The 14,625-nt window shown below is 47.1% G+C and overlaps 1 protein-coding gene across 2 annotated transcripts in view; it reads left to right on the plus strand.

The window, feature by feature from the left end:
- The window catches only part of CPVL (carboxypeptidase vitellogenic like), a 628,799-nt gene that overhangs the window by 235,653 nt on the left and 378,521 nt on the right, over positions 1 to 14,625 (plus strand). For both annotated transcript variants that reach the window (XM_085631603.1, XM_085631602.1), the window contains exon 7: positions 3,582 to 3,648. In XM_085631603.1, coding sequence (XP_085487729.1) covers positions 3,582 to 3,648 — 67 coding nt within the window. The remainder of the gene's footprint in view (positions 1 to 3,581; positions 3,649 to 14,625) is intronic.

Here is a 14,625-nt window from a genome sequence, read left to right on the forward strand (position 1 = left end):
TCATTGCAGAAGTCAAATAGGGCTACATCCAACCGGAGCCTTCTGGTGGCACCCACAAGAGGATTATAGTGCCTGACAGTAATCTCAACATATCCTGATATTATGTAACAATTTGGCAAGCAAACAACCAACCCCGCTTCTCAATCCCCCCAACCCCAAAGGTGTGTCAAAAAGTTGTGCATGGCAGAGGAGCCAGGTTTCTGCATTGTCTGGCCTTGTCCGGATGCCAGAACAGCTCCGCTCAGTTGGTGTTCTAGCGATTATGGAAGTGTCTCAGTCGTCAGCTCTGGATCTGAAGGTCTGTGGTGTCGGGGAGCAGGGCATCTGGATTCTGGACCCAAGCTCAGACTGTGTAGCTATGTGGGTGCAGCGAGGTCTACCCTGTTCGCAGGCCAATGCAGTCTTTTCGAGAGTGGGCTCATTTCCTCCTGGAAAGTTTAGGGGAGGGAATGGAGGCCATATCCTCCATCTGCACCTCAACCCCATCTGGCCCGCCAGGATGTCACCCACTCCAAGGCCTCCTCTGGAGTTGCAAAGAAATAGGTCAGTGAGTTAAATATCACTTTCAGTCCGGCTGGAAAAAGGATTATATACTGTAGATTGGCACAAAGTTTCTGTTTGGCATATTTGAAAGCGCTTCTGCGCTGTTGGACTGTACAGGTATAGTCAGGGAAGGCCATAATCTTATTCTGAAAGTGCAGGTCTTGGAGATGTCATTCTCCTTGAGACCAGACAACACCATCTCGATAATTGAGACTGCAGGCTACAACAGGACAAGGAGGAACCATCGGAGGGGGCCGACTGGCCAGGAGCAGTTTGCTCTTCCTACCATAAAGCACAGGATCGTTTTTCAGCAGGGATACAGGATGGCAGCCAGTCTTCTAGCAGTCGATCGATGCCAGACATCTCCTCCCCCTCCGGGAAGCCAATGAATCGGAGATTGTTCACTCATGATTGTTTTTTAGTGTCTTTGACCCATTCTTCCAAGGATGCCATAGTGGAGAGCAGTTTAGAAACCTGAAGCTTGAGGGCGGACATCTAGTCTTCCATCCAAGAGACTGTTCTCGACATCTGTCACCTGGCCAGCAACATTGCGGAGGTCCTGACGCAGCAGGACACATCCATGTGCACTTCAGCCACCTTATTTTCGACCACTCTCTGGATTCTTGAAGCAACCTAAGGATAATGTCTTGATTGGCCTGGATTTGGGGAGGGAGGGGGGCAGCAGGAGAGGGGGATCCCCAGCTGTGCCAGATACACCAGAGGCTGGCCTGGTGTATTGATGCATTTTTTTCTGTTTTGGTGTTAGTGGGGTGGGTCTGTCTCGCCCCATCTGCCAGTACATGTCAAGCGATCTCGTCGTGAGTGGGTGACTGCACCTCCCGTGGTCCACTTACCCCAGGAGGGCAGCATGAGCAGCCAATGCAGTCAGGAGGTCTCCGATATCCCCACTCGAGTGTGCCAGGAGAGAGTCAAATCAAAGCTTGTCGCACCCCCAGCATGTTCTCTTAGACCTCTGCAGTCCTCTTCACAGCACTCAAAATCTCCCTAGTGTTCGGAAAGCACCCAGACAGGCCCAGCATAGCCTGACACGGCACAGCAGGTGGGAGGAAGGGGGGCCCCCTTTGATGCAATCAAGACTGTGGGGAGGTAATGAGGTGATCATCTCAGAGGAGCAGGGGCCCCCATTCCAAAGTTCGTTTTGCTAGGCCTAGGGCCCTCCAAGTAGCCTAGGGAACAGGTAGCCTAGGGAAGCAACCTCCTAGGCTTACCTCCCTCTGCCTTCAAAACAGGCCCACAGTAGTCCGGCTCCCGTGATCACCAGGTGGTTAAATCCAATCGCACGTGGGGTGGCCTCACCTCTCTGCTGCCAGCACCAAGTGCAGGGTCGCTCTTCAGCTATGTGCTATTATGGGCGTACTGAGTGTGGCCCCACGGCCTCTGCTGGAGTTGTGGAAGCAGTGTTTAGGCTGCAAGTAGTCTGTGCATGACAGCGCTAAAGTGCCTACCGATGCCTCCTACCTCTGACTGCGCTGCCCAAAATAGCGGTGGAGCCCACTAGTGAGAGCCGAGGAGGTTGTGCAGGCCCTGAAGGGCACTAGGGCTCCTGGATCCTGCAGCTAATCCCGGCTCAGGGCTTAGTGGGGGGCCACCAACCTGCTCACACCGAGTGTTGAGTTTCGCGCCGTGAGTGTGTCGGCATCTATCCCCTCTGGATGGTCCTGACTTCCTGCATCTCCCTGCTGCACCTCGTGATGAGGGGGCCGGTGATGGTTGCTGTCGGGCCGGGATGGCAAAGGATGTCTTTTGGATGCTGAGGTAGCCCGTCTAAAATACTGCTGCCATCCTGGTAGCCTAAGCCATGCCCCTCACTGTTCCTTAAATTTTGGACAGTGATGTTTTGATACAGAATATATTTTGAAAGTTTCCAAGGAAAGTATATTGCAGCATTAAAAGATGGTAGTTTTTAATGACAGTCTTCTAAATAAAGCAAATCGCCAAATACCATACTAGTTCCACATTCGTAACAGACTTTTTATTATCTTTCAGCACCAAACACTATGGGAAGACCTAATTTGTCAAAACATTTGGAAATAATATGATAATGACATTTTGAGCTAAAAATAGCTTTACCAAAGAGTGGTTAGCCAGATTATCTATTTCATGTGTCCCATGGCGATCAAATGTTGCCATCATATTTGGATATAGCAAAAAAGAAAACTCTGGATTTCTTGTTCTCAATTGGTCAAGTTTTTTAATCCTGCCTAAATTGTTTACCACCCGTTAAATATAGACTCTACATAGATTTGTATTGGTAGAATATAATTCTTGCCCAAACGTACAGCATGACCGCGAATTATTGGATGTTTTAGATAACTTTGGATGTTTTGCCATGAATGTGCAAGGCTCTGTATTATTATTTTTATATATTTTGATTTGTTAAACTTGAGTAAATATACATTATGTGAATTAGGATGTGCAAGGCCAGATTAAGACAACAAATGATCTAACTCGCATCTGTCGTGCCAACAAAACCTGACGTGTAACATTTTTATTAACCGGTTATCTTAAGTCCTTCTCAGTGTATATCTTGAGTTAGCTTCTTTCAAGGTATTCTGGGGACTTTATTCTTCCGAAACAAAGTCGTTTAACTGGAGTTCGTATTTTTGTTTTTGAAAATATCTCAATTGTAGTTTGGAAGTTGCTGGATTAAGAAAAAAAACAGCTAAGGTACAATGACCATTTTTTTTTTATTGTTCACCCTGCCTATTATTGATAACGGTAAGGCTTGACAGTGAACAATTTTTTTTTGTTTTTATCCCAGTCCATTTATTGATATCCTTTTCCTTTTCCAGTTCTTAGATTTTGTGGAGTTCTTAACCCAAGATATTTAACTTGTTTAGTAATTTTTAATGAAATTGGAAGCTGTTGCTTCCTGGTTGGTTGTATTCCAGATCGTCAGCTAAGTTTTATTGATGATAATCTTATAGCTGGAAAAGAGTTATAGTACTTTGCTTGTGATGTAGGTTAACAAATTCTCAGGTGTAATCCTATCTTTTGTGCCTCCTTTATATTTACAGTGCACTTATCCAGTTTTTACAGATCTTTCCTGAATATCAAAAGAATGCCTTTTATGCCACTGGAGAGGTGAGTTACTGTATAAATATTTTTCGGTACAATTGGCTTCCTTAAAATGCAGTCAATTGTAGAAGTCACAAAGTTTAAAATTATATCATGATTATACCAGAACACATGCTTTACATACAATATTTATTTCTGTTATTAGACTAACATCTTGGTGATGTTTGGAGAAAAATTAAATAACTATGAATATTTAATGCAAACGTTTGAACTACTGGTTGTTACATACATGAAGTTATTTTCGTTGGCTGAGGGCATACTTTTTTTTGCAAATAAGTGGTTGGACATGAGTAATTTAGAATCGAGAGTTCATGCTTGACTTTTGTGAGAATTAAAGAAGTGCAAGCATGGCTTTTTCGAGTTCATATAACCTGTATTGCAGTATCTGTTTTTATAAACCCCTAATTGATTAGGTAGAAAAATTGGAAACCTGCTTATTTCTTCATAAGAACTGCGTAAGGATTTCACGCATTAGAACTACTTCCTTCATAACCGAGGGCCTACAAATATGCTTCTATTTAATAGGTATGGTGCTTTAAAGTCTAACTACCTGCCTAGCCAGAGGTCCTGTTTGTGGAGCAGCCTCAAAATCTTTTTTGTTGCCAGTTCACTCGTACCTCACTGTCTAGAGGTATGGATGTCTAGCTCCTTGTAAAGCTTCTCCCACTGGGCAGGTGATAGAAGATCAATATTCTGCCTCTGAGGCTGTCTTGCAGTTTGTGAAGCACATGACCACCAAGCTGCCCAACCTCTGTGCAAAATGCAAGACCACAAGATGCTCCCCTTTCCAGAGATCAGAGAAGGACCCTGACTTCACCATCTGAGCTGTTGCAGCCAAACCCCCTCTTTAGCGGAAAGAGCACCACTTTCAAGCAAATACAATTGAAACTTAAAAGGCTTGATTATGTCTAAAACATAGATATATAATCTCTACCAAGCCCTGAATATCATCAAGCAAGGTTGAGATGTGTGACTCAATACTCAATTATTCAAGAGTTAGCCAATATGTTAGCTCCCTTATGGACACTTGAGACACCCCCTTTCCCCCCCCCCCCCACATAAATGTGTGTGTGAGACTAAGCTTTTTTTACATGACTATAGCACCCTTGATCTTGTATGACTGCCATAGGGTGTTATTGCTCTGAACTGCTATCTTTCCCCAATCCAGATCTCCATGGGTGAGGCGTTCCGACCGACGCGCCGTATCTGTTCACGGTTATCTCACCGTTAAGGATATTGCCCTATTGTTTTATCCCTAACTGGATACGCCGCCACGGTCCATCCACAAGACAGCCTGCACTCGTGCCTAACCGCACAGTTTAATTTACCATCGCACCCTGCTATACTCTTTTTCTATTTCCCCAAATGAGGACACACATCTACGGTCCTCCTGGCGACCTTCTGATCGTCAATTATTGACCACAGCAGTTTTTACTCAGGCATGTAATGTAATATCATGATGATGATCCCACTATTGCTCTAATGGGATCGAAACATCGTTGAATCTCTGTACACCGTAAACACAATTTAATTTGCTATTGTTTTTGTGTAACAATGTCTCTGTACATTTGTGCTTGTTCTATCTAATGTATGATCTACAAGTATTTGTTCTGCCTGAGCCCTTGTTTTGTTTTATATGTACCTTGCTGGACACAGAATTGTATCCCCCACTTTATTTGCTGCTAATATATGCAATATGAAACTAACCCTGTCCGGCTGGACTGCATTAATATAGTACTGATTCTTGGTCTATATTTATTCCCTCCTCTCCTATTGTCCTTGTCTGGGACCACTGTGTTTGTAACTCATTGATACCCAAGGCCCCTGACTACTACCATTAGGTTCCCTTGTTTCTAATAACACCTTTCTCCATGTAGCAAAAATAATGCTTCCGTTTTTGAATGTGGCATATCATACATATCCTTAAATACCTTTCAAGGGTGACCCTAGCACTAAAATGACATGCACTATCACTAACAACCATTTTATACATGTATTTTGAAGCAGTCAGGGGTGATTCTGATCCAGTAATCAAGGCATTGATTATTGATTTTCAATGGGAAGAGCCCAGCAAAACTGTACAATCATTCACTGGTTGAGAAGTCCTAATGTCTAAAGCTCTGCCTAAAAGTAGGTGGCTTACTACTCATCCCTTCTATATTGCATATTTTTGATAGGTAAACACTATACATTTTGAGAATGCTACTGACATTGCAGCATAACCAAGTGTGTGCGTGTCCAACATTATTTTTGTTCATTCTTAAATCCCCAGTAATGATTGCCAAATCCAGGTCAGGTGCTGTGAGCAGAGACAATAAAGAACAAATATATAAGTGGACTGATGGGAAGCTTGATGGAGTGATTAGACTTGTGCTTGCCAATAAGACTCTCACTCTGGGGACCAGACCTAATACAGCTGCCCTAATGGACACCACTGTTTAGAAAAAATCATAAATTGCCTACTTCTCTGGTGAGGGAGTATGATAATCATGCTACAAAGGTGTTGGAATTGGCTTTTAAATTACTGCAGAGTTAATGATCCAGCATGTTTGTCTGTGAGATCTGATAGAGACATCTAGCTGCAGATTCCTTAACTTAGAATATCCCCAGGCCTCAGATTGGATCTGAAAAACTTTCTGCAGCTCCCTCTAGGGATCGGGCCGCTCACGGGGCCGTTCCGGTGGACACCGTTTGGAGACGGGTAAGCACAAGCGGAAGTCACGGAGTTCTTCCTCCCAAAAACGTGACGCAGGGACCCGCTGCTCTCGGTCCTTGCCAGGCACTGGCGCCCTGCTGTCGTCTCCTCCGTACCCACCCTTTCCTGGTGTCGGAGCACACAATCCCAAACGGAGGCTTACTTAAAGGCTCTCCAGTCTTTCTTTGGGTTACCCCCTCTCCCTGGTGCCCCTACGGGTTCCACAGAGGAGGAAGGCACTCATGTCTGGTCTTCGCCGGCGGCTTCATCCTCTGCACCAGCTGAGTGTGTCGACTCCGACCCCGAAGTCGATACGACGTCGACGGGATATGGCCCAGAGGGGCATCCCAGTCATCCGTCCGTCCAGTCAACACATAGCCCGGTGCGGCTTCCTGTGCTGATGTCAGCTGCGGCACCGAGTTTGTCGCCCTGTCGATCTCCTTCCTCCCTGCCGGTGGACGTCGAGAACCTCCAGAGGAGAGGCGATCCGGGCATGGATGGATGGATGGCGACATTCGACGTCGGTGCCGGTGTCTCCTCTATTGATGGAGGATGTGCCCCCTTTGGGCTCACCAAGCCCAGGGTCGTTTCACAGTCCCTTGGTGCAGGTGCCTAGTTTTCCTTTGCCTTTGGATCAAACCCAGGATGCTCCGCATTTATTTTCTAGCGGTCGGGTTAGCCTTCAACCGTCCCCAACCGACTGTTTGTTGTTGCCTCCCCAGCTTGCGATGGAGGCTAGTGTGGCCTTCGTGAGAGCTATTCGCAGGGCTACGGATATTTTTTGCCTGCAGCCCCCTGGGGTTTCCCTACCCACTGATCCTTTACTGGATCTCCTACACATGGAGCCTGTGGATGTGGATCCTTCACTGCCCCTTGGCGGGGTCCTTGTTTGATATCATGCTTGCTACCTGGGCAAGGCCTTCCTCTGGTGACCCTGTGTATAGAGCAATTGCTCGCCGGCATTGCCCGGCCCCGGACGATCCGGTTTGCTTGTCCCTTCACCCTAGGGCTCAGGGTCTAGTTGTCCAGGCGGCTTTTGCCTTGCAGCCTTCTTTCGCTCTGCCGTTGCTCCCTCCCACTAGGGAGTCTCTGTGGCTGGAGACATGTGGGTGCGATATTTTTGCCTCCGCCAGTGCAGGCATCCGTGCCTTAAACACATCTTGCATGTTCGCACGTGCTTCCTTTGCGACTTGGTTGAGCTCCTTCTTCCTTCTCTCCCAGAAGCGCCCGCACTGACTTAAATCCCCTTCTTCTTGATGGCCACGGATTGGCACAATATTCCATTCGATCGGCCCTGGACGCTACCAACTCTGTTAGTAGAGCAATGGTACGGTCGGTTGCTATGGGCTGCCATGCTTGGCTGCACGATAGTCGTTTTCCCGACAACGTTCAAGACGCTCTGTGGGATCTGCCATTCAATGGTGTGGACCTTTTTGATTGTCACGCTGATTCAGCGGTCTCCCGCCTCATGTCTGGTCTCCCGTGATTTGCTGGCCCTTGCAGCCAGGCTTTCTCGACCTTGTTTCCTGTCTTTGTCACATGATGTGTGATTTTATGTTGCGATTGGCTCCAGAGGAGGCCCCCTTGCCGAGGTTAAGATTTACCCTATGTGGGGTATTTAATGGCTGTTGTGTAGCTGCCTTCCTACAAGGAAGGCTTGGTACGCTCCTGTGGAGTATTCTTAACAGAAGTTCTTGTGTGGATCATTCTGTCTTCTCTTTCTGCTCTATGCGACGCACAGGTTGGCGTCGCTCTATTGCATTTTCAATTAAGGTTGTGGTCTACGGTTGTCCGTAATACTTCGAACCATCGGTATAGGATTATTAAATTGAGGCTCACCTGCCTTTCACAGTGGCATTTTGCAGCATCACTGTGCTCCTCTTGTCCCTCTTGGCTGCTCTTCTTTTCGCCAGCCACTGTCCCTTGGGGCCGTTGTTCTGTTACTTTCAGGCACAGTTCTTCCACGGCTGACGCCCTGCCATTTGTTAGCCTCACGGCCGAGCCACTGTGCGGCACGCTTCTTTAGTGTTTGCATTTACTGGGAGTGCACCCTGCTCTGATTCACTATCATAGGGTGTTTGCGTTGTTTCTTCCACAGTGCTGGCTCTACCCTCCCCTCTTCAGGATGGGTAATAGTTTCTCGTCCTTCAGCCATGTCTGGACTTGTTCATGAAAGTGGCGTCTTGCCATGTACATCTATGCTGTACATTGCCTTGTGCCCTCCATTTCTGGGCACTTCTCAAACAGGAGTCTTTCCACTTTCCCAGCTGCTTTCCGCACAGGTGTTTTCCATGCTTTGGGTTCCTGCTGTAACACTCTCAAGGGAAGTGTTCTCTTCAGGATACTCGCTTCTTGGGTCCCTGGGCCATTAGGTTGGTTCTGACTGTTTCCACCATCATGTCTGGCTCCATCTCCTCATCTGTCTAGCGGGGGACCATGGATCCTCCTGGGCGGGGGGCTGATGTTGCTTATCGGTCCGAACATTGTCCTGTCCAATTCTGCTTCCACATGACTGTTGGTACTTTTCGCGTACCATGGTCTTGTATTATGTAACACATCATTCGTTATCTTCTTAATCTATATCTGCTCTGTGATCTTCACACAGCAGAGTCGCGCAGGTGATGTTCCTTCCTGTGGTGTCCGTGGTTTTCACCCCGGTCTGCTCATTCTATGAGCTCTTGTGTGGGTGTCCAGCTTGCCAAATACCCCTTTTAACATGTTGCCTGCTTGCTAATGCATCCTTCACATCTGGGCTGCTACCCTACAGGGGTTTCTTTCCTCTGCTTCGTGTGGTTCTAGCGTCCACACGGTAAGCTTATGTGTGTTCCTGTCTACCACATGATTATAATTTTTACTGTAGTCCTGTTTTGGGTGCTTCTGCTTGTTGCCGTCAGCCCTCTCACTTGTCTTGTGACAGGGCGACTGTGTACTGGAGTGTCTTGTGTTTCTGCTACTTGCTGGCTGTGGGTCGGCATCCTGCCACTGCTGCCCCACATATTTTGGCTGGTGCGGGATCGACAGTGCTTTTTTACACTGTTGTGCATACTGGACTGGTATGCACTGACCCTGCCATACCAGTTTGTCATCTCTCTGGGTTTTACTTACAGTCAACACATCGGACCCTACGCTCAGTTTCTCTTCTTGAGAAGCCATGAACTCTCACTTCCGCACCAACATTTTTAGCTTATGCTTTCTTTCTCTCAACCCGCTCTACATACGGGGGTGTTCATGCTGTTTTGTAATGGCTTGTGGTGCCTTTGCCTCCCATTGTTTCCCGCGCTTTTCAGAGCTTTGTGGTCTGGTGTGGCTGCGCTGACTTGCAGTCCCTACCGTGTTTCGTCACCTTGCTGACGGCTAAGTTCTCTTGGGAACATGGTGGGGTTCGGGCGCAGACCCGCCTCCTCTATGGGTATGGCTTTGGTATCTATTCTAAGTTAAGGATTCTGTGGCCAGATGTCTCTATCAGATGGACGAGTTACTCACCTTCGATAGCAATGTATCTGGTAGAGACAGTCTAGCCGCAGATTCCTCAGTGCCCTCTCATCCTCCCCGTTCGGCGAAGACGTTTTCAGGTTGGGCTTCCTGCATTCGCCTCCCTCCAGGCAGCTTTGTCTTTCTGCGGGGTAACATCTTTCACTTCACTCCTACACGGCATGCTTCATTCTGTGTTGCTTGCTCTACTCCGCCCATTCTTGTGATTAGGCGGTATGCCCATGTGTCATGTGTCCTTTTGCATCCCTACACCCTGGGTTGTCCAGTGTGGGATCTACTCATGGTTCCCCACCCACCGCTATCCCCTTCTCAATCTCCATGGGGTCTCTTACCTCCCCTGCGGTCCATTGGTTTGAAGTTTATTGCCTCTGCCTCTGTTTATAGGTCTCTTACTGGGGATACTATGTCCCTTTCTGGTGCCGTCTTGTGGTGGATTTTCTTTGCTCATGTGTTCCGGACTTATTGTCCTTCACGGTTATATCTTGTGCTTGCATTCTTTCTGTTTGCTACGATGTTTTTTCACATCCTCTTCTGCCTCCAGGGCTTGGTTCTCAGAGTGGTGCTCTGCTCTTTCCCTTTGTTATTATACACTATACAGTGCCTAGCACTGTCCTTTATGGTGCTGTTTTTCACCATTCAATTTATTTTATTTTCTCATTCTTTACGCACACTGTTACCATACTCTTTTTCCAATGAAAACTGACGTCAGACCGCCGGAAGGGGCATATATGGCTCCACTGACGTCACGTCCGTGGATGACATCAGGGCGGAGCCGGGTGGCGCTACCCCCCCCCCCCCCCCCCCCCCCCCCCGCGGCAAACAGAGGTGCTGCTGCGGAAAGTTTTCCTGATCCAGTCTGACGCCTGGGGATATTCTAAGTTAAGGAATCTGCGGCTAGACTGTGTCTCTACCAGATACATCGTTACCGAAGGTAAGTAACTCGTCCGTTAGGGAAAAACAAAACCTTTCTTTGTCGAAAGGAGAGCGCATACTCAAAGGATTTGGGGGTAGAACTAACTATTGAGGGACAGTCAGAAAACCTGTGAACAGGCCACATTGGATTATGCTGATGTTGGTCATCAGGCCAAGCCATTCACACACTTTATAAATACCTGTCATATGGAATGAAGGCTATGGCTAATACCAGTGTGTAGGGAACAGGATTGTTGTTGAAGTGGAGAAAATGTCTTATAAAGCTATACAAATGAGGGGTCTCTGGTGGATCTATCCACACCACTCACAGTAATGAAGCAAGTCTGTGCTAATGTGGTGATGACTGTTAGCTCCCTTTAGCTATGTAGGCCTCATCTGTCTGGTGCTTTAGAGTTCTTGTTCATCGATCATGTCCCTTCCATTGGGTGCTGCAGCTCTCATTTCATCTGTCTTTTGCTTTGGCCCCTTTTTTCATCCTTCTTGTCCCTCTTCCACAGTCTCATTTATATTACGCCTTTTCCACTCTGTTTCTGTGTCAGTCCTGTCTCTCCTTTTGTCAAGTACTTTAGACTCCTTACACATCTGCTATATGCCGTCATTACCTTTATTTAATGAGTACTTTTGAGTCCTCCTTCACCAATTGTGTGACCCTGTACCCCGTGAAATCTACCTCAACCTTGATCCTCAGCCCTTTGTCTCATCCCACTTACGCTAAACTTCCCTATCATTATTGTACCTTGGTCTACTCTGTCATCTGTCATTTGCCTTGGTTTAGGTTCTCATCGGTTGAGCTCCTTTCTCATCTTTCATTCTTCTTGATCCCTTATTTCCTGCAGTCTCTTGTCTTGTACCTCAGCCTCTGACCCCTTTCATCAATCATATGCCTCTGACCCTACTCCCAACCCATCTGCATCCACCAGGTTCTTCCCCTTGCTGCTCTCATCTGGCTTCTGACTCCCTCTCTTACTCATCTGTCTTCTTGATTCCCTTACTCAAGCATGTCAGCATAAACCATCTCCTCACTTGACTGGCACCTCTCTCTTCTCCCAGAAAGCAGCACAGATTTGTGAGTGTAAATTTGAAATACTGATAAATACTTTTAACCCAGTGCTTAATTTGTGAAAGATAGAGTTCCGGTTCCTGAAGCCCTGCTCAGAAGTTAGCAGCTGGCGCAATTAAACAAAAGTTTCCGAATAATAAGGCTGTTAGTCTTTAATCCACAACCAGCCACTTCCTGCATTTTTTCTCACTTGCAGCTTACTTCTTTCTCCCTTTGTGAGCATTTTGCCATCTTTTTCTTCCTCAGTTTTTCCGATCTGTGTGTTTTTTCTTCTCTTGCATTCAGTAAATATCTGATGCGGGAAATAAGTGCCAGTGGCCTCCAAAGGCACCACCTGCTCAAATAAGCACCGTTCTAACCACAAATTCTCCCAGTTTAGAATATCCCCAAGCACAAGGCTGGATCCTCAAACTTTCACATAGCAGTGCTTCTACATGCCAGTAGGTGGTGCTGTGCAGCTCCGCATTGACTTTGTTCCATTTGTAAATGACATATAAGTGCACCCCTGCTTGCTGCAATATGTTCCCTTCTTTCCATGCCATCTAATGAAAATGTGGCGCTCCACTCCTCCTCATTGGTTTGATGAGATTTCCAAAAATATTTTCAAACTATGCAATGCATCTAGGTTCCCTCAAAAAAATTACAGGATTTTTCGGACTATCACAGACATATGTATGTGACCGACATGCTCGAGGTGTGCCTTTGGTGTTTGGACTCGCCCGCGACTCAGCATCATGTGAGAACTGTAACCTCATGAGTCCAAAGCTGATCCAAGAATGTAAATCAAAGCTGTACTTTTCCAAACACCAGAAGAAACTGCACAGGTCCTGCTCAAAGTTAAGAGGATGGAATTATTCCCACTCCTGTTCCCCAGCAGGTCCTCATTGTGGTCAGAGTCCTCTGGCACGTCCAAATCTAAGTCGACGAGGAAACACAAGAAAGCCAAGCAGGACTCGTCCCAGTCTGTCGCACTCTATCTCCAGATAAGTCAAGAGGGTGTCAACATTCCAGTGGGTCTCGCCCCTGATTCAGGAGGAGCACATCCCACAATCCATCCCGATGCATTCCGAATTCTCCGTATCATCTGCGTTGCCGCAATAAGTTGAGGCCTCCATGGAGGCGATGTTGCATATCTTTGGCACTTTCTGGTTCCCTTTGGCAGGACTGTAAGCCCCAAAGAGCTACAGGGGCATCCAGCCAGGTTACCACCAGTGGATCTGTCCTTGTTACCTTCTGTACCCCTCAACCTTGCTTCTGTTCAGCACAGGATTCAGTCCTGACTGCCGTTTATATGCCAAAATCTGAGCTAGTGCCTTCAATTTCGATGCCAGCCCGACTCTGTTGGTGCCATAGGACGACCCTCAAGTGAGACTGTTGTCTGACTGCGAGGAGCACTAGTCTCTACCATGACAGAGGTAATGCCCTGAATCTACTTTGTCGCACCTGGTCCCCACAAAGTCAGGTTCAGATTGAACACTGCCACTGGCACGGAGGCAACCTCAAGTACTCCATCCACTTTTTTGCTCCGACTCTGATCAGAGTAAGCCAGCCTTTGTAGATGACAGTCTAGATGAGGGGGATGACTTTCACCCTCATTATGATGACTACAATCTCCACATCGACTTTCAGGAGGCCACTGGGCTGGAAACTTCCCCTGATAGTAGTTTGATCTCCTCCGGGGACAACCAATGGAGGAAAGTGCTTCTTTTACTGCAGTGATTAGACATGCAGCTGAGGGTTTGCACCTATAACTCCCTTCTGTGACTGTAAAGACTATTGTACTCCGTGAGGTGTTAGAGCCTAGGCAGGCTTCCTCCAAGCCTATGCTAACATTCAACAAAGCCCTTACTGACACATTGACAGACAATTGGGTGACACCTAATTCTTTCCCTCCTGCGAATAGACACATTGCCAGGCATCATAGACCAGCACCAGGCAACCCCAATATTTTAGCCCAACATCAGGGAGTTGGGTGATTCAAGCTTATGCCAGCAAGGTGAACACCAAATCATTTCCCACAACCCACCCCCAGCCAGAATCAAAGAATATTGAGAAACAGATGTTCTCATTGGCCAGCCTAGTTTTGAGGTACACCAATGTCTGTTACCTACGTTACTGATATATTCATGCCCACTGCGACTTGGTCAGCAAGATCTTGCTGGTAGTCTTTTAGGCTCAAACCATTCAGGATGGTCAAGATGCAACCAAATAAGTCATTATCTTTTGCCTGGATATTACCAGTTGCTTGGGTCGAGCTGTCGGCACCAGTGTAATTCTCTGTCATGGATGAAATATGCAGGCTTTTTCTGAGAATGTCCAGGAATCCCTTATGGGTATGCCTTTTAACGGGTCTTTGCCTGTTTGGCGAGAAGGCAGATTTAATCTTGTAACACTTCAAAGACCGCTGAGCTGCAGCACTTTCCTTGGGACTTTTGGCATTTGCCAGGAATTTTCCTAAGCAATTTCGTCCCTTTCAAGGATACTTCACGGTTGGTGTGCAGGCGGCTCCTGGCCCTTTGCCCTGCTTCAGGCATCCCAGTCCTTTCAGCATCAATTATGGGGTTAAGACAGACACCACAATGTGCAAATCATCAGGGACACCGGTCATCGCTGCCTCCTAACCCTGTGGCATCAGCCTCCAAGTCACTTTAAGTTGCCCTTAGTGGCACACAACCACCCTATAGAATGACGGATCCACCAGTTTCTTAAAGGGTTGCAAAGGTTCATGTCTGACATATTGGTCCTCCAGATCGTTGACTTGGACTATGCCCTTGCATTCCTTTCTGGCCCGCTGCATCTTCCA

The sequence above is a fragment of the Triturus cristatus genome, chromosome 10 (assembly GCF_964204655.1).
Source record: "Triturus cristatus chromosome 10, aTriCri1.1, whole genome shotgun sequence".
Taxonomy (NCBI): Eukaryota; Metazoa; Chordata; class Amphibia; order Caudata; family Salamandridae; genus Triturus; species Triturus cristatus.